Source organism: Arachis duranensis, chromosome 10 (assembly GCF_000817695.3).
Source record: "Arachis duranensis cultivar V14167 chromosome 10, aradu.V14167.gnm2.J7QH, whole genome shotgun sequence".
Classification (NCBI taxonomy): Eukaryota; Viridiplantae; Streptophyta; class Magnoliopsida; order Fabales; family Fabaceae; genus Arachis; species Arachis duranensis.
This window is the reverse complement of record NC_029781.3, coordinates 44080288-44099595: the sequence shown is the minus strand read 5'-3', so window position 1 is coordinate 44099595 and position 19308 is coordinate 44080288. Positions and strand designations below refer to the sequence as shown.

The 19308-nt window shown below is 41.8% G+C and overlaps 1 protein-coding gene across 1 annotated transcript; it reads left to right on the top strand.

The window, feature by feature from the left end:
- The first annotated feature begins 8541 nt into the window (after positions 1-8541).
- On the top strand, positions 8542-12279 carry LOC107469744 (uncharacterized). Its single transcript, XM_016089123.1, has 6 exons — positions 8542-9064; positions 9224-9507; positions 9721-9895; positions 10088-11118; positions 11296-11760; positions 11923-12279. The coding sequence occupies exons 1-6, from the start codon at positions 8542-8544 to the stop codon at positions 12277-12279; spliced, it is 2835 nt and encodes a 944-aa protein (XP_015944609.1).
- Positions 12280-19308: the final 7029 nt, after the last annotated feature.

The window sequence follows — 19308 nt, the reverse complement described above, 5'->3', positions numbered from 1 at the left end:
TAAGATCAAAGAAGCATGTTTTCAATCATAGAACTAAACTAGGAAGGAATTGTAAAATCATGCAAATCATATGAATAAGTGGGTGAAAAGCTTGATAAAATCAGTCAATTAAATACAATATAAACCATAAAATAGTGGTTTATCAACCTCCCCACACTTAAACATTAGCATGTCCTCATGCTAAGCTCAAGGAGACAAAATAAATGAGTAGAGAAAAGCAGGACCCATGCAATGCAACCTATGAATGTGAATGTAACTACATGCTAATATGATTCTACCTACTTGGTGAAAAAGTAAATAAATCTTTCAAGAATAAATATGAACTGGATTTTACTAATTCAAATCACAAAATACAATACAAATAACTTGCAAGAAGAAGATAGCTCATGAAAGCAGGGAACATAGAATTAAGCGCTGAACCCTTACTTGGTAGTGTATATCATTCTAACTCTCAAGTGTCTAGGGTGAATTCTCTCAATTGTCTACTAATCATGCTTTCTATAGCTTGCTCTTCATCTAACAATCAACAAAAATTTAATGCGCCAATACATAAATCAAGAGGTCTTTTAAGGGTTGTAATGGGGTTAGGGTCAAGGTAAGATTGTATTTGGCCAAGTGGACTAAAATCTGAATCCTTAATTAACATAAACTTTCCACCTAACTTAAGACAATCCAGTTAATTAAAATACAAAATCTAACTTTCCATTAACTGTGTTTTCCATATATTCATGCATCCTAAATTTGAGTTCAGTACATATGCATTGATACCAACACTTACTTTAGGGCATTTTGTCCCCTTTATTATTCACTTTTTTTTTAATTATTTTTTTCTTTTATTCTTTTCAATGCATATGATTAAAGTTTTAAATGCATAAACATGTTCTTAACATTTTCCACATTTTCACACAAAGTCTAACATACTCAATTCTCAAACCAAACGTTTCCGAACCCATTTTTCCCCACACTTAATTCATGAGTACTTTCATTAGTCTAAGCTAATCAAGGATTCAAATTAAGGACATTATTGTTTTTTGCTTAGAGTTAATGTTATGCTAAAGTAAAGAACAAATGGTTAAAATAGGCTCAAATTGGTTTGCAAAGGATAATGGAAGGGTAAGGCCATATGGGTATGTAAGCTCAGTGAATCAAGGCCTCAATCAGATAAGTGCATGCATACATCAAATAATGGAAATATAGAATTAAGCAAGACAAAGATCACAATTTTAGAGAGAAAAAACACACACCAAAAATAAAATATTGGTTGATAGAATGCAACCAATCAAATAGGCTCAAAATCTCACTGGTTTTGTGTGTTCGAGCTATAAACCATGTTGCAAAATAATATTTCTTCATACAAGTTTTTCAAAAAGTTTTATTCAAATTAGTGAAATACTATAAAAATTTTCTTGAAAAAGAAAATATTACTTCAACCAAGTGATAAAATATGCACAAAATAAAACAGACATGCAATCAAACATGCAAATGCAACAATGAAAAACAAAAATTGGTGTTGAGAAGGGACTAACTAACCCCTAGATATCGGTATCGACCTCCCCACACTTAAAGATTGCACCGTCCTCGGTGCATGCAAAGATGTGCAGGTGGCGAGGGATGTGGTTCCTCAACTGTTGCTTGTTGTAGAGGCGTTCCCTTTACCCGTTCTGGTGGCCAGCCTGAAAAAGGGAGAAGAGAAAAGGACATGAAGTCAAAGGGATAGAGCAAAGAGGAGGGCGGTATGAGTGATAATCATGCCAAGTAAGGGAAATAGTGAATGAAAGACATGGTCGCAATTCCATGTGATCAGTTCATCAATGGAAATATAGCAAGGCATGGGGAGTATTGGATGCAAGATGTTTATTAGCATGCCGGCAAGGGCATGAGTAGCATAGATCAAGCATCAAAGATTAAAAATGTATTGTTACTCGTAACAAACCGACAATCGCGTTTGTATTGACAATTATAATTAAAAATAAAATGTGGAAAGGGTTTTGTGAAAAATAAGCATTAGAGTAGTAGGATAACACAAAAGTAGTGCATGATGCCATACGGGCTTTTTCACAAACACATAGCATGCATGGTAAATAAGTTATTGAAAGTATTCAGTTGAACATGCAAGCAACCTTTTAAAAAAATTATATAATTGTCAAACAATTCTTTGAATAATCCACAAGTAAAATAAATAATTTTTTAACACCAATGAAGATAATGCAATGAATGAAAATATGCAAATAAATTAAATGGAAGTGAAGAGGGATGAGAAGAAGAAAGTAAGAAAAGGAAGAAGAAAGAAGAAAAGAAATAAGAAGGGAAGAAAAGAATTAGATATAGGGAAGAAAAGATAAGATATTTGGCTGCCCTGGATAAGTTGTGCGGCGCAAGCGACGGGGACGCGTGGGGGACGCTGTCGCGCGACTTGCGCTGAAATTAATCGACGTGGTCGCGTCGGTCACGCGGACGCGTGACGCATTTTGTGCTACTGACGTGAGGGCAGCCTCGCGTTCGCACAACTCTCTGTTCAAATATCATTATTGCCAAATTCCAGGGTGACGCGGTCGCGTGGTCGACGCGATTGCGTGAGTGGCCATTATAGGGATCTGACATGGACGCGTCAGCCATGCGTCCGCGTGGTAAGGCTTGTGCTTCCAGCACGAGTCTAGCCACGATCCAGCCCTACTTTCGGCCATACACCCTTTTACGTCGATTTACAGGGAACGCGTTCGCGTGGGTGACGCGGACGCGTGGGAAGCATTTTTTCCACATGACGCAGACGCGTCAGCGACGCGGTCGCATGGATTAATTTGTGCCAAAGGCATGCCTCCAGCCACGTTCTCGCGTGACTCTCTGTTCAATATTATTTCTTCCCCACGCACTTGTGACGCGGACGCGTCGCGTGTGTTTTTTTAATGCAGTATGCAGAATGCAATGCTTAATATGAATGCTATGCAAGTATGCATGATTCCAGGTTCAATCAAAACTCCAAAACAAACAAAACAGACTAAAATGAAAACTGAAAAAGGAACGATCATACCATGGTGGGTTGTCTTCCACCTAGCACTTTTAGTTAAAGTCCTTAAGTTGGACATTTGGTGAGCTCCCTGTTATGGTGGCTTATGCTTGTACTGATCCAGGAATCCCCACCAATGTTCGTACTTCCAATAGCCTCCGGGATCCCAAATCTTGTTTCTACACCCGTCTTCAAGTTGATCATCAGTGTTTCAACCGGGTGGTAGGCAATCTGAATTCTCACTAAAGCGGCCAAACAACTTCCTAGACCTATTCAGTTGAGCTTTACACCAACCTTTGCATTTAAACTCAAAGCTTCCAACCATAAGGAACTTTGCAGGACAATTCTTACCACTGACCATCTTCCTCTTACTCTTAATGCCACAAAGAGTTCTAAGTTGACCATCCGTCTCCAGTAGCCCATATTCAAGTGGAATTAGAAAGCTAATGGATATCAATTTTACCCACTTGAATGTTGTGAAGGATGATGGCAACGTAGGGGGAGGTGTTTCTAATGAATGTGCAAGCTCCACTCCGTTGTGCTCTTCTTTGACATCTTCCACCTCTTTGCAATCTTCTTCAATATCAACCTCTTCCTCTTGGTGGCTTTCTTCTAATTCAATTTCTTCTTCATTGTTCACCAAGGGCATGGGAGGTTGTGCTTCTTCTTCTCTAATCTCCATGTCAAGTCCAATGGGAGAGGAGTCAAATGTAGATTGGAATTCATTAATGATTGAATCCATCTCTTGATCATCCCCTTCAAAGTCTTCAATCATGAGATGCCTTAGAATTTGTACACCCTCCTCAACTTCAACATCAAATACCTTGGAAGGAGGCTCTATGAATGGACTTTCCAATGGAGGCTCAGCATCTCCTAAGTCTTCAATCACTGCCTCCTCTTTTTCTTCAATAATTCTGGCTTCCTCCACTTGTTCTAATACCAAATCGTGCTGCTCACTATCCACCGGAGTGCCTAACTTCTCGTTCCTGCTACGTTCTTCAGTAGATTTTCCACATGAAGCCATGGGGGTTCCTTGAATGTCCGAACATCAGAAAGGTAATCGATTTATTGCTTGATCCAGGTATTTAAGTATGAAATCGTATTCATCCTTGATGATTTCCTGTTCAACTATTTCTTTACCTTCAAGTGCAAAATCCTCCTTGTAGTCTTCTTTCACTAGTTCTTCAATTGCGCTGTTAACTTCAAGGGTCTCTACTACCTTCACCTTTAGTGCCTTCTCTAGCTCCTTATGAAGTATGGATTCGCGAAGATGATCCTTTCTCTCTTGTTCCATGTCAATAGTATCAGTGGGATCATGTTGCTCTTGGATTGATGGATGTTGGTGCTCTTCCATGGATGGTGGTGATGGGATGGGTTGATCATTATGTGGTTGAGATAGAAGTACATTGGAGCTTGAGGGTTGAATACTGGGGGTATTTGATGTTCTAATTTGGGTGGCGAAAGCTTGTATAGCAGAGTTTAGATCGGTAAATGCTTTCTCCATGGAGGTTTGGGGTGGATAGGAGGGTTCATTTGTTGGGAGAAAAGGTTCATAGCACGGAGGTGGTTCCTCTTGATAAGGATATGGAGATGGTGTATATTGAGGTGGTGGTTCTGGGTATGGTTCATATGGTGTTTGATATGGTGGACAAGGGTTGGGGTCATATGGAGGTGAATGGTGGAGAGGGGCTTGTAAGTGTGGTGGTTCAAAGCTATGTTGAGGAGGTGGTTCATTGGCATATGATGGGGCTTGTTGGTAACTACAAGGGGGTCCATTATATCTATCATCTTGGTATGCATTATAAAATGGTCTTCGTCCATGATATCTTGGAAGGTGTTGTTGCCTAAAGGGTTGATCAGATCCTCTTGGCTCTGTCCATCTTTGATTGCTTTGACCTTGATGCATATTCCTGTTATAGCTTCCTCTTCCTGCAACATAGTTGTAACCAGACTCATAGCCAAAGGGGTGAGAGTTCATGGTAGTAAGAGAAAATAAAAATAAAAATTAATAAAAAGAAAATATTTTGAAAAAAAATTGATTTTTTTTTGAAAAAAATAAGATAAGATATATATATATTTTTTTGAAAAATATTTACAATAACCAATAATAAGGCACACGTTTGCAATTCCCCGGCAACGGCGCCATTTTGAAGAGAGAACTTTGGCATGGTCTAGAATTCGAAATAAATTCCTGTTGCAAGTATAGTTTCTAAACCAACAAAAGTCCTTTCTTACAAACGTTTTGGTTGTCACAAGTAACAAACCCCTTTAAAATTGATAACCGAGTATTTAAACCTCGGGTCGTCTTCTCAAGGAATTGCAGGGAAGTATGATTTATTATTGGTTATGGAAAAGTATATTTTTGGGGTTTTGAAAAGGGTTGAACAAGTAATGTAAAATAACAAGTCGTTAAAATAATAACTAATAAAGCTTTTGGCAAGGTATGTGTTCATACCCTGGGTCGAACTGTCCGACCTGAGATGTTCGACGGATAAAGTGACCGACCTCTTCAGGTCAGAACAACCCGACCACTTTTGTAAGAGCTCGGTCAAGTCTACAGGAAAGCCCAAATAAGGGCCCAAATAGAGGAACACGCCCCAAATGTTAAGGCAGCCCAAGCCTACAGAAGGAAGGGTGGTTCTCTTGAAGATAAGATGACCTCACTTAAAGATAAGATAAAGATAAGATAAGATAACTAATTTATCTTATCCACAGAAGGCCACATCTCACCATTATAAATACACTGGAGTACCCAGGTATAACTCATACTCTGATTCTACTCAATGCCTGTTTAATACCCTTGCTAACTTAAGCATCGGAGTCCTTTGCAGGTACCCCCCACCCTCTGGGGATGAAGGATCAGCAGCACTTTCAGTCCCACAAATCAGACACACCAACTCCAGCAGCTATACACCTGTCGGACACGTCGGCTACGACCAACACAGCAGATCTCAATCGAGATCGACCTACAGTTTCAGGTAACCCTCGGAACAGTATGAGAACTGGAGGTCCTATCCCGGTTATCCTTATCAATTGTGATGAGAATTGGATTTTTCTCCCACTAAGTTAACTTCTAACTATGAAAGTAAGTCAAGTGGATGAATTAATTTTGATTCCTCAGGTCCTGGTCTTTCCTTGGGAAAGGCTATAGTTATTGGAACTCGATTTAATTCTTGAAGAATTCCAATTTTCAGTCAACAATGAGTTTGATAACTCAAGAGTTACCAAGTAATCAACCAAAGCCAAAAGAGAAGAAAATCTACTTGAATGAAAATAAATTGGATAGAGCTAAAGCGTCCATAACATATAAGTCTAAAATACCTCAATTTATATTAAATAAAGAAAATCTTAACATGAATGGCTCATAAGCCAAATAGGTAACATATGTAATACAAGCATTAAATTATCTGAGAGTAAAAGAGAAAATAAATAAGAAAGGAACATCGAACCTGATATGAAGATGAAATATCCTGAAGTGAAAAGAAATCCTAATCCTAAAACCTAAGAGAGATGAGAGAACCCCTCTCTCTAAAAACTACATCTAAAACCTAAAATTGAATTATGAAAGCATGATGATTCTCTGCATGTTCCCTGACTTTAATCTGTGTTTCTGGGCCAAAAATTGGGTTGAAATACAGCTCAGAATCTCTGTCAGTGACTTTTGTAATTCTGCAGATCGCGCACGTCACGCGGCCACGTCGTCCACGTGATCGTATCACTCAGCGTTTTTCATACCACGTGTGCACGTCGTCCACGCATTCGCATCATTCGTGCAGCTTCCAGTCCACGCAGTCGCGTCAGACACGTGAACGCGTCACTCTGATTTCTTCCATTTTACTAGACGGTACCGAGAGTGACTTGCAGTCTGTTACTTCCTATTCTTCTATTGGCACTACTAATACATCTTTGCATCCTACAGGTGAGCCACACATGGCGGAGCCACGCCGGATCACTTTGCATGAGCAAGGAGCTCCGGATATCATACTTTAACCATTGCAAGCAAGGTATCCTAACCTTGATCCAAACTTTGAATTGAAGAGTAGCTTGATAAATCGACTACCTAAGTATCATGGGTTGCCGGGTCAAGACCCCATTCGACATCTAAAGGGTTTTCAAGTTGCTTGTTCTACGGCTCGAAGGCATGGAGCCGATGAGGTGGCCATCATGGTTTTTGCCTTCCCTTTCTCTCTTGAAGCGCAAGCAAAGACATGGTTTTATTTGCTACCGGATGAGATTGCGACCAATTGGGATTTCTTGAGAAGAGAGTTTCTAGATAAATTCTTCCCACCAGGAGAAGACCGACTACATCCGAAAGGAGCTTTTGGGTATAATGCAAAGAGACCAAGAGAGTTTGTACGAGTATTGGTCTCGGTTAAAGAGGCTATTGGAATCTTGTCCACACCATGGAATGAACACTCACTTGCTCAATAGCTACTTCACCGGAGGTCTTTGTGTGGAAGATAGAAGATTGCTCACCGCTTCTATTGGTGATTCCCTTTCGAAAAACAAGACAGAGGAGAAGCTTGGAATTTGATAAACGATGTTGCCGAAACTACACAACATACAAGGGTGAGAAGTAACCCTCTCAAGGGTGTGGTAGAACCGTCCCCTTCCGAATCAAGCCTAACCAAAGCACTTGGGGATATGACCACCATCCTCACGCAAATACAAAAGGATCAAAAGGAATTTTACTCCATCCAAGCCATCCAAGCTCCACCTCTAGTTGCTCAACTTGAAGGCCCTCCTAGGATTTATGGTTTGTGCTCTAGCACTACACATTACACTGATCAATGCCATCAAATTCAAGAGGAACATGACCTTGTAGTTGCCAATGTGAATTACAACAACCGTCCACCGTATCCTTCTCAAGGCTAAAACAACTACCCTCATGGTAGTAATCAACATCAAGGGTGGAGGGATAATGCACAAGGAAGCAATCAAAACCAAAGATGGAACAACTCTTCTTCTCATCACAACAACAACCAATCTTCATCTCAATACCACCATAATAACACCAACTACCAAGCCAACCAAAGTGACTCGAACCAAAACCAAAACAACTACACCAAGTACCAAGCACCACACCATAGAAAACAATCCAACCAAACCTCTCCATCTCCTACCAATCAAGTTGACGAGCTTAGAGCCGCTATGGAAAAATGAGATGAGAGCAACAAGGCTTAATTTGATGCCTTGGGTGCTCAATTGGCTAACCTCACCAACATGCTTTTGAAGATGGTCATGTTGAACCAACCCCCCACCTCCAACAACAACACCAACCAACCCTCAAGCTTTTCTAACCTTCCATCCCAACCCCAACCAAACCCAAAGGGCGGTCTCAACTCTATCACTCTACGGTCAGGAACTACATTGGAGGAGATACCTCCAAGGGTTTTGGAGGACATTCATGATGAAGAAGTGGAAGCTCCACATGAAGAGGGGAGGTAAACAAAAGGCATGGGGAAGAAGGAGTAAACCTCAAGAAACCTAAGAGGAAATCTATAGTTGATGAGTCCATCCCTATTCCATTCCCTTCCATGGTAAAGAAAGCAAAGAAGACACCAGAATTTGATTTGAATATGCTTCAAGTGTTCAAGAAGGTTGAGGTAACCATACCACTTCTTCATGCTATTCAACAAATTCCAAAGTATGCAAAATTTTTGAAAGACTTGTGTACACACAAGGATAGGATACGGGAATTAGAGACATTATCCTTGGGTAGTTCAATTTCTTCCTTGATGGAACCTATTCCAAAGAAATGTGGTGACCCTGGGCCTTGTTTGGTGTCTTGTTGTATTGGTGGACGCACTTTTCATGATTGTATGTGTGACCTTGGAGCTTGTGTAAGCATCATGCCGCTTTCTATCTTTGTGCAGTTGAATTTAGCTCCATTAAAGAAGTCGACGGCGAGGTTTGCCTTACCCGATAAAAGTGTGATCACGGTAACAGGAATAGCCAAAAATGTACTTGTGGTGATCAAGGATTTGGTCTTTCCGGTTGACTTTTACATCCTTGAAATGCCTCCAACAGAAAATAGAAGCTCATCCTCCGTTCTACTTCGTAGACCCATCCTTAAGACCTCTAAATTCAGGTTAGATGCCTTCACCGACACATATTCCTTTGAGGTTGGAGACAAGACTATCAAGTTCAATTTGGAAGAAGCCATGAAGCATACTCCCGAAGAGCATTTCGTTCTCTGATGTGATGTAATCGATGAAGTGGTAGCGGAAGTGCAAGAAGAAGACCACAACAAGTTGTGCTACCATATTGTTGAAGAGACGGATGACCAAGAGGGTGAACATGAGAAAGTTGTTGAGAATGAACTCCGTGAGCTTGACAAAAAGGAACCTCAGCTTGAGGCAAAGAGTGAATTGAAGCCTCTTCCATCTCATTTGAAGTATGCTTTCTTAGAGGACAACCAAAAGTTTCCGATCATTATTGCTAGTGAGCTCTCTAGTGAAGAAGAAGAAAAGCTCCTAGATGTTCTCAGAAAGTACAAGAAGGTAATTGGTTGGAGCCAAGCCGATATTATGGGGATTGACCATCGCAAGTGCATACATTGTATATTTCTCCAAGAGGGAGCTAGGCCGGTTAGGCAACCGTAAAGGCGGCTCAACCCAACCATCCTTGATGTGGTAAAGAAGGAGGTCACTAGGCTACTTGATGCGGGTATCATATACCCAATTTCTGACAGTGAGTGGGTGAGCCCGGTCCAGGTTGTTCTTATGAAATCAGGCATCACTGCGGTTAAAAAGGACGATGGTGAAGTGGTCACCAAGAGAGTACAAAATGCATGGCGAGTGTGCATCGATTATAGAAGATTGAATGCCGCTACAAGGAAGGACCACTACCCTTTGCCATTTATCGATCAGATGTTGGACCGTTTGGCGGGTAAATCCCATTACTACTTTCTTGATCGATTCACTGGTTACTTCCAGATTCACATTGCTCCTGAAGATCAGGAAAAGACCACATTCACTTGCCCTTTTGGCACCGTTGCCTACAAAAGGATGCCATTTGGACTATGTAATGCACCTGCTACTTTTTAGCGGTGCATGACCAGTGTCTTTTCCGATCTAATAGAGAGTTGTCTGGAAGTCTTTATGGATGACTTCAGTGTTTATGGAACTTCATTCGATTGTTGCTTAGAAAACTTGGGCAAGGTCTTAGCTAGATGTGTTGATACTGACCTTGTCTTGAATTTTGAGAAATGTCACTTTATGGTAAGACAAGGTATAGTGTTAGGACATATAGTATCTCATGAAGGAATTTCTGTAGACCCAGTCAAGGTTGATGTTATCACCACTTTATCTCACCCCTCATCTGTGAGGGAGGTCCGCTCATTTTTAGGACATGCAGGATTCTATAGGCGCTTTATCAAAGATTTCAGCAAGATTGCTCTGCCATTGTCGAGCCTACTTCAAAAAGATGTAGACTTTGAGTTTGACAGTGAATGTGTGAAAGCTTTTGAAGAGCTAAGGAGAGCTCTTACTACGGCATCGATTGTGCGAGGCCCCAACTGGACGTTGCCATTTGAGATAATGTGCGGTGCGTCAAACCACGCTATAGGTGCCGCGCTTGCACAGCGCGATGGTAAACTCTCTTATGTCATTGCATACCCTTCTAAAACACTTGATGCAGCACAATCCAACTATACCACTACTAAAAAGGAACTCCTAGCTATTGTTCATGCTTTAGACAAATTCAGATCTTATTTGTTAGGATCAAAGATAGTGGTATACATGGATCATGTTGCTTTGAAATACTTATTGTCAAAGAATGAGTCAAAACCTAGACTCATACGTTGGATCTTGCTTTTGCAAGAATTCGACATTGAGATTATGGACCGGAGTGGATCTCAAAACTTGGTTACAGATCATTTAAGCTGCCTTGAGAATTTAAAATCTGATCCATTTTCGATCAATGACTCATTCCCATTGGATAGTTTGCATGCTGTGTCAGATAGCTTTCCTTGGTTTGCCCCAATGGTTAACTACTTGGTAGCGAAACTCTTCCCTCCCAACTTTTCTAAACACCAAAGGGATAAGTTGAGGAGTGATTCCAAATACTACATTTGGGATGACCCTCACTTGTGGAAGAGGGGAGTGGACCAAGTAATTCAAAGATGTGTCCCAGAGTTTGAAATCTAACCCATTATTGAAGCTTGCCATTCATCCGAATGTGGTGGCTACTTTGGCCCACAAAGGACTGCTAAAAAGGTGTTGGATTGTGGATTCTGGCGGCCAATCTTATTCAAGGATGCTAACCAGTTATGTGTATCTTGCCATCAGTGTCAGAAGTCAGGAAACACGTCTCAAAGGGATGAGATGCCTCAACAACCTATGTTATTCTGTAAGATATTTGATGTATGGGGTATTGACTTTATGGGAGCGTTTCCCAACTCCAGTGGGTATCTGTATATTCTGTTAGTGGTTGACTACGTGTCAAAGTGGGTGGAAGCAATACCTACCCGCCTTGACGACGCCAATACCGTCATCTCTTTTATTAGAAACTACATTGTATGCCGTTATGGGTCGCCACGAGCAATCGTGAGCGACCAAGGATCCCACTTTTGTAACAGGAAAGTAGAGGAACTGCTCAAGCGCTATGGGGTAGTACATAAGGTTGCCACTGCTTATCATCCGCAAACCAACGGACAAGCGAAAGTGTCCAACCGGGAGATTAAGAGAATCTTGGAGAAAGTGGTCAATCCACAAAGGAAGGATTGGAGCCTCCGGTTAGGAGATGCACTATGGGTGTATAGAACGGCCTACTAGACTCCGTTAGGGATGAGTCCCTTCCGGATCATCTATGGTAAGGCATGCCACCTTCCGGTGGAGATTGAGCACAAAGCCTATTGGGCAGTAAAGCGGTGCAACATGGATTTGACCCAAGCCAGAGTAGCCAAAAAATTGTAGCTAGAGGAGCTCGAGTGTTTGAGGAACGAAGCGTATGAGAATGCTCGGATTTACAAGGAAAAGACTAAAGCATTCCATGACCATCACATCCAGAAGAAGGACTTCCAAGAAGGTGATGAGGTTCTCCTCTACAATTCGAGGCTTCGTTTCATGCCTGGCAAGCTCCGCTCTAGATGGGAAGTACCTTTCAAGGTGAAGGAGATAAAGCCCTATGGAGTAGTGGAGTTGTTTGATCCTAAAAGTGAAGCAACTTTCAAGGTGAATGGACATAGAGTGAAGAAGTACCATGGCTACAAGCTCCCAAAAGAGCTAGAGGTGTTCCTATTGGCGGATGCACCTAGAGAAGGAGAAGCTTGAGCGACTGACCGTCTAACTTAAGGACGTTAAAGAAAAGTGCTTGGTGGGAGGCACCCAACCGTGGTAAGATCTTCCTTGTGTATACCATCTTGCTTTTAGCTTTAGATTCTTGTGAATTTTATGACTTCTTGATGTTGTTGATTGCTTAGGAATGCTAGTTTTATTGATATTGTTGGATAACTAGGATATTTAGATAGATTTCATTATTTTGGTATGGAAGAATTGTTGAAGTGGAGACAATGCTATGTTTTGAATAGTGCATGAATTTGAGTGTTTTCTCTTGACTACTAGCTTGAACACCTGCCAAAAATGTGTTAGAATAGCTTCTTCTATGTTGTGTTAAAAAAAAAGCAAGGAAAAAGAGCATCCGCGCGCGAGCGCTTTGTGCGCGTGCGTGCCGGTGGTGCATTCTTACTCCTGGGTCAAAAATCCGAGAGTTGTGCCCACCTTGTGCGCACTTTGTGTCCACTTCATGTTAGGCACCCACGTGATAGCATGCATGCCGCCTGCGTGTCCCCTTTCAAATTGACCATCGATGTGCAGGCACACATGCGCGTGCGCCCCAATGGTGCACTATGAACTCCCTGGTATAAAAATCCGAGAGTTGTGCCATACTTGTGCTATACTTATGCCTAGTCTGTGCCCGCACTGATGCGTCTGCGCCGGTAGCCAACCCAATCAGGCACGCATCAGCGCACTGTGCGCGTTTGCGCGCCTGTGTCGTCTCCCAACTCTGGTACAAATGACCTGAGACTTAGGCCAACTTTGTGCCAGTCCTGTGCCTGGGGCACAACTGTACTCGCGCACACGTCCCTCGCTCCACCTTCACCGACGCGCCAGCACACTGTGCGCACGCGTGTTGGTTGCGCGAATCAGCATTAAAGCTGCGCGCCTTGCTTCTCTCGATCTCCTACCTTCTTTCTTATTTCTTCCTTCTTCTTTCTCCATCACCTCTCTTTTCTTCCTTTCCTCCTTCCATACTCCACCACCACTGTCTCCGGCTACTCACCGGCGACCACCACCTCTTCCGGTGGCACTACATCTCTTCCCTCTCTTTCTCATCTTGAAAAAGAAAATTCACCTTATTCTTTTACACTTCTCAAGGTTCTACTTCCTCCATATCTCATCTATTACTTTCTTTGCATCATTTTTTTGTTCTAGTTAGATTTTTCTTGTTGATTTACTTATTTTCTCTTTTAGTTACTTGACTATATCACTTGCTTTTTGCTTGTTTACTTTTTCTTCTTTTTGTTTTCTTCCATGGATGTTGAACTTGAACTTTGATTACTTTGATGGGTCTTCTTGATTGTTTTTCATTATCTTTGTGAGTGGATGATGTTGTGTGATGATTGATACTTCATTTTGGGCTTCTAATTGGTTGAGTATCTCATAATTGCTCATCGCTTGTTAAATGCACACCAATTATTCGAGGAAATACACATATGCCAACTTGGTTTATTCTAGTAATATATCTTCAATTTGGTGCTTCCTCCTCATTCACTTGCTCTCTTCTAAATGCATTGAACACATTTTGCTTATTACTTGCTAATTAGATACTCATTGAACATGACTTGCTCTTTATTTTGGATGCTTGAGATCATTCCTCTCATGCCATGTTGCATGCTTTACTTCCTCTTGCATCCCATGCCAAGTGTTGTGACCCATGCTTCTATGACTACTTTGTTGCACTATTTCTTCTGGGCATTACCTCTCACTTGCGTGTTTGTTGAGTTGATCCTTTTGGTTTAACACTTTCCTTCTTTCCCCTCCTTTTTCAGGATGGCCACCAAGAAAGGCAAGGAGAAAGCTTCAAGGAAACCAGCCACAAAGAGGGCACCCCTAAAGTCACGCTCTAAGGCGCACTCTTCATTAGGAGCCAAACCTCTATCTAAGAAGGCGAAGGCACCCGCTCCTATTGATGACAATGAGAAGAGCAAACCGGCAACGGATTCTTCAAGATTCCCCAACCGCTTCTGTGAACTTGTGTTCCCCACCATGGTTGAGAGGAACTATCATGCTGAGCATCTACTTGCTTCGCTGGACAAAGTTGCTCCTTGTATTCTACCCCGCGTTGAATAGCGAGGATAGGAGTTTCTTCTGAGAAAACCACAAGAGGTCAATCTCTCATGGGTGGTAGAATTCTACACTAACTACCATCTTTCCTCTCTTCAATCGGTATACGTGCGCCGGAAGCAAGTCTCAGTGTCAGAAGAGGCTATTCAGCAAGTGCGTAATATCTTACCAGTACTGAGTGACATGGATGGCTACCAAGAGGTTTTACGTCAGCGAGAAAAGTCTGGATTTGGCTGGGACTCGGTCCTCCGAGTCATTGCTGAACCAGAGGTATTTTGGACCCATGGTCAACTCTGGATGCAACCCAAGTGCATTGACGCACATTTCCTCACTGTAGTAGCTAGAGCTTGGGCCCAGATCCTATCCCACTATGTCCTACCTAGCACCCACAAGTCGTCCTTCATGCGGATCTCGCTTTTCTTGTTTGGTGTGTTCTCACGGGGAGACCGGTGAACATTCCGCTTCTTATCAAGCAAGCGATGGGTCAAATCCATGACCGAGGCAATTTGCCATTTCCAGCGTTGGTATCTGATTTAGTTGCTGCTGCGGGTGTTCCTTGGGAAGCCATGGAGATGAAAGCTATAATTCCAGCTAAGGGCGATGTGGTCCCAAGCGGAAAATACTTACATCTTCCCATGAATAAACCAAGCCTTGATGTAGCCTTACCATTTATTATTCTTCCCACCTCATCATCACCACCGCAGCAAAGATCCAACCATCAAAGGATAGAAGATCTACACCGGAAGATTGATAGATATGAGCGGCGCAACCAACGCCGATACACTTACATCAAGAAGCTTCTGCGTTTTGTTACCCCTAGCATGGAGGAACCCGAAATATTCACATCCACCTCCAACCCAAGTGATGGGAGCTCTGATGAAGGGGATAGTGAAGGTTCCGGTCCCGACCGTCCTTTGCGCATTGTTAGTAGCATGGAGGACCGTGCTAAATTCTAAGTGTGGGAAGGTCGTTCGACCGACCTCCGTGAGTAACAATCTCTTCCTTTCAATACCCATGGATTTATCTTTTGCTTAGTAGTTAGTACATTGCATGTGTAGTTAGTCTTGTTTGTAAATATTCTTTGCATGATAGTTAGTCTCTATAGAGTTTCTTGGTCAATTAATAACTTCTTCCCCAAGAAACTGTGTTTTGGGGTACCCTACCAATTTTGGAATTTTTTTTTGCGGAAAACTTGCTTCAAGAATGTATTTTGGAACATAGTGACTGAGCTAAGAATACAAGCATGTAAGTTTTGAGCCTATTGTATGGTTATATCTTCTAACCATTAATTCCCATTCTTGTGTGCATTATTCTCTCTCTATGATTACAATCCTTGCTTTGTCTGATTCTATATGTCCATTACTTTGTGTATGAATGCATTTACATGATTAAGGCCATCGTTTCAATAGTCACTTCTCCCAAATGGCCTTACCCCTTTTATCTACCATTGCTAACCAATTTTGAGCCCATGATACACTCTTTTTGTTCTTAAATAGAGCACATCAACAACCCTAAGCAAAAAACCATGAATGTCCCTAAATTTGGATCCTTGATTAGCCTAGGTGAGTTAGGATGTGTATCATTCAATTGGGAGGGTATACTTGGGAACTTGGGTAGATATAGAGGTGTATTGTAATTGTAATTGAAAATTCTGGGATTTGGGAACATACTCATATATTGAACGATTGAACCATATGCATTGAAACTTTTGTACATGAACCCCAAGGAAAAGGGGACCAAAAAAAAGAGAAGAATTTCATATGTGTATATATGAGAATGTATGAAAAAGAAAAGAAAAAAAAAATATATATATATGGAAAAAAAAGAAAAGCAATGAAAGGGGACAAAAATGCACCAAAATAAAGTAATAAAAAAAAACAATGCATATGGGATGTGAATTGAAAAGAATGCATGAGTATGCAAAAAGTGAAACTCAAGGGTAGTTAGGTAATGTATTATAGTTGTATATGTTGTTCTATGTGTCTAGTGGGATTCTAGGTTAATCAAGGACTCAAATTTTAAGCTCACTTGACCATATGCATCCTTACCTTCACCCTAGCCCCGTTACAACCCATGAATAAGACCTCATGATACTTGTAAGCATGCGTTAAATAATTGTTGATTGTTAGATGAAAGACAAATCTTGGAAAGCATGATTAGGAGAGGATCGAGTGACGAACCTTATACACTTGAGCGCATAGAGTGGATACACATCCAGCGAGGGTTCGATGCTCAACTCCTTGTTCCCGGCTTTTGCAAGCGTTCATTTAGCAAGTTATATGCACTTCATAGTGATATTCAGTTTGGTAGGATTCATGAACTACATATCATTTTCACCCTATATGCTCACATGTGTTCTTGGAGGATGGATTTACCTTTGACCAAGTAGATAGACAATTTTACATTAGTTGCATGCATTCACTTAAGTAGTTTGCATTTCATAAACCCTTCTGTTCATACCCTGGGACGAGCTGTCCGACTCGGGATGTTCTAAAGACAAAGCGACCGACCTCTTCAGGTCAGGACAACCCGACCTCTTTTCAAAGAGCTCGGCCAAGTCACAGGAAAGCCCAAATAAAGGGCCCAAATAGAGGAACACGTCCTAAATCCAAGGGCAGCCCAAGCGCATAGAGATAAAGGCGGTTCCCTTAAAGATGACCTCACTTAAAGATAAGATAAAGATAAGTTAAGATAACTAACTTATCTTACCCGCAGGAAGCCACATCTCACCATTATAAATACGCTGGAGCACCCAGGTATAACTCATGCTCTGATTCTACTCAATACCTGCTTAATACCCTTGCTAACTTAAGCATCGGAGTCCCTTGCAGGTACCCCCACCCTCCGGGGACGAAGGATCAGCACCATCACCAAGTCCAACAAGTCGGACACACCAGCTCCGGCCACTATACACCTGTCGGACACGTCGACTCCGACCAACACAGAAGATCTCGACCGAGATCGACCTACAATTTTAGGTAACTCCCGGAACATTGGCGCCGTTGCCGGGGAACCTGGAAGTCATCCCAACACCATGGCGGACAACCATGACAACGACCACGACTCGGGTTTGAAAGATAGAACGCCACACAAGAACACGGATGCTGTATTTAAGAATACTCTGGAATCCAATGGAGACAAAAATTCATCAAATCCAGGAGTAATAGAAGCGCTTAAAAATTGATTGGAGCAACTTAAGAAAGAAGCCCAACATCAACGTGAAAAAGAAGAAGATCTATGTCAGGAGATAAGGTGGCACCGAGAATTAGAAGATAAGCTTATAAAACTCGAAGCTGATCTCAAAACTAAAGCTACTCGACCATCCACAGAGGATAGCTCTCAGAAAGATCAAGATTCATTCACCAGAGAAATTATGAAGACCAAAATTCCAAAAGATTTCAAACTTCCGGATATGACTCTATATGACGGCACCTCGGACCCCAACCATCATCTCAGCAACATCAGAAGTAGAATGTACCTCACTGATGCCTCAGATGTAGTTCGCTGCAAAGCCTTTCCAACAATTCTCACCAAGACAGCCATTAAATGGTTTGACAACCTACCTCCAAAATCCATCTCGAGTTTCGACGACCTGGCCAAAAAGTTATTGGCCCGATTCTCCATACAAAGGGATAAAGCCAAACATGCACCTAGCCTACTTGGGATCAAGCAAGGAGATCGGGAGAGCCTTCGCAACTACATGGAAAGATTCAACAAAACATTCATGGACATACAAAGTCTACCAACAGAAGCTGCCATTATGGGCCTCATAAATGGCCCGCGAGAAGGACCATTTAGCCAATCTATATCAAAGAGATACCCAACATCCCTAGACGAAGTACAAGAACGGGCACAGAAGTACATCAACATGGAGGAAAATTCTCGACTTGGCAAAGCCTCGAGGTCCGGTTCTGCCTACCGAGACAAAGAATCCAAGAAAAAGGAAGATCGCTCCAGAGAGAAAATCAAAAAATATCATAACTACACTCCTCTTAGGGTATCCTTGGTAGATGTTTTCAAAGAAGTCTGCCATACAGAGAAAATCCCTCCAGCTCGGCCACTTAAAGGCAAAAGAGGAGGAGGAAGTCGGAATGAATACTGTGAATATCACCGACTTCGAGGGCATTCCACCAACGAATGCTTCGACTTGAAAAACGTCATAGAAAAATTGGTAAGAGAAGGAAAGCTAAATCGGTTTTTGGCCAATCAGGACGATGAACCAAGAAAAAGAAGAAGCGATGAGGATGTTGGACGATCTGAACGATCACCTCGTACACCAGAAAGACACGTTCACGTAATACACGGTGGATTTGCGGGGGGAGGAATCTCTGATGAGCGGATATTTTATACGCTTTTTGGGGGTAATTTCATGTAGATTTTAGCATGTTTCAGTTAGTTTTTAGTAGAATATTATTAGTTTTTAGGCAAAAATCATATTTCTGGACTTTACTATGAGTTTGTGTGTTTTTCTGTGATTTCAGGTATTTTCTGGCTGAAATTGAGGGAGCTGAGCAAAAATCTGACTTAGGCTGAAAAAGGACTGCTGATGTTGTTGGATCCTGACCTCCCTGCACTCGAAATGGATTTTCTGGAGCTACAGGAGTCCAATTGGCGCGCTCTCAACGGCGTTGGAAAGTAGACATCCAGGGCTTTCCAGCATTATATAATAGTCCATACTTTGAGCGAGGATAGACGACGTAACTTGGCGTTAAACGCCAAGTTCATGCTGCTGTCTGGAGTTAAACGCCAGAAAAACGTCATTATCCAGAGTTGAACGCCCAAAACACGTCATAACATGAAGTTTGACGCCAAGAAAGGCCTCTGCACGTGGAAAGCTTTAGTCTCAGCCCCAGCGCACACCAAGTGGGCCCCAGAAGTGGATTTCTGCACCAATTATCTTAGTTTATTCATTTCCTGTAAACCTAGGTTACTAGTTTACTATTTAAACAACTTTTA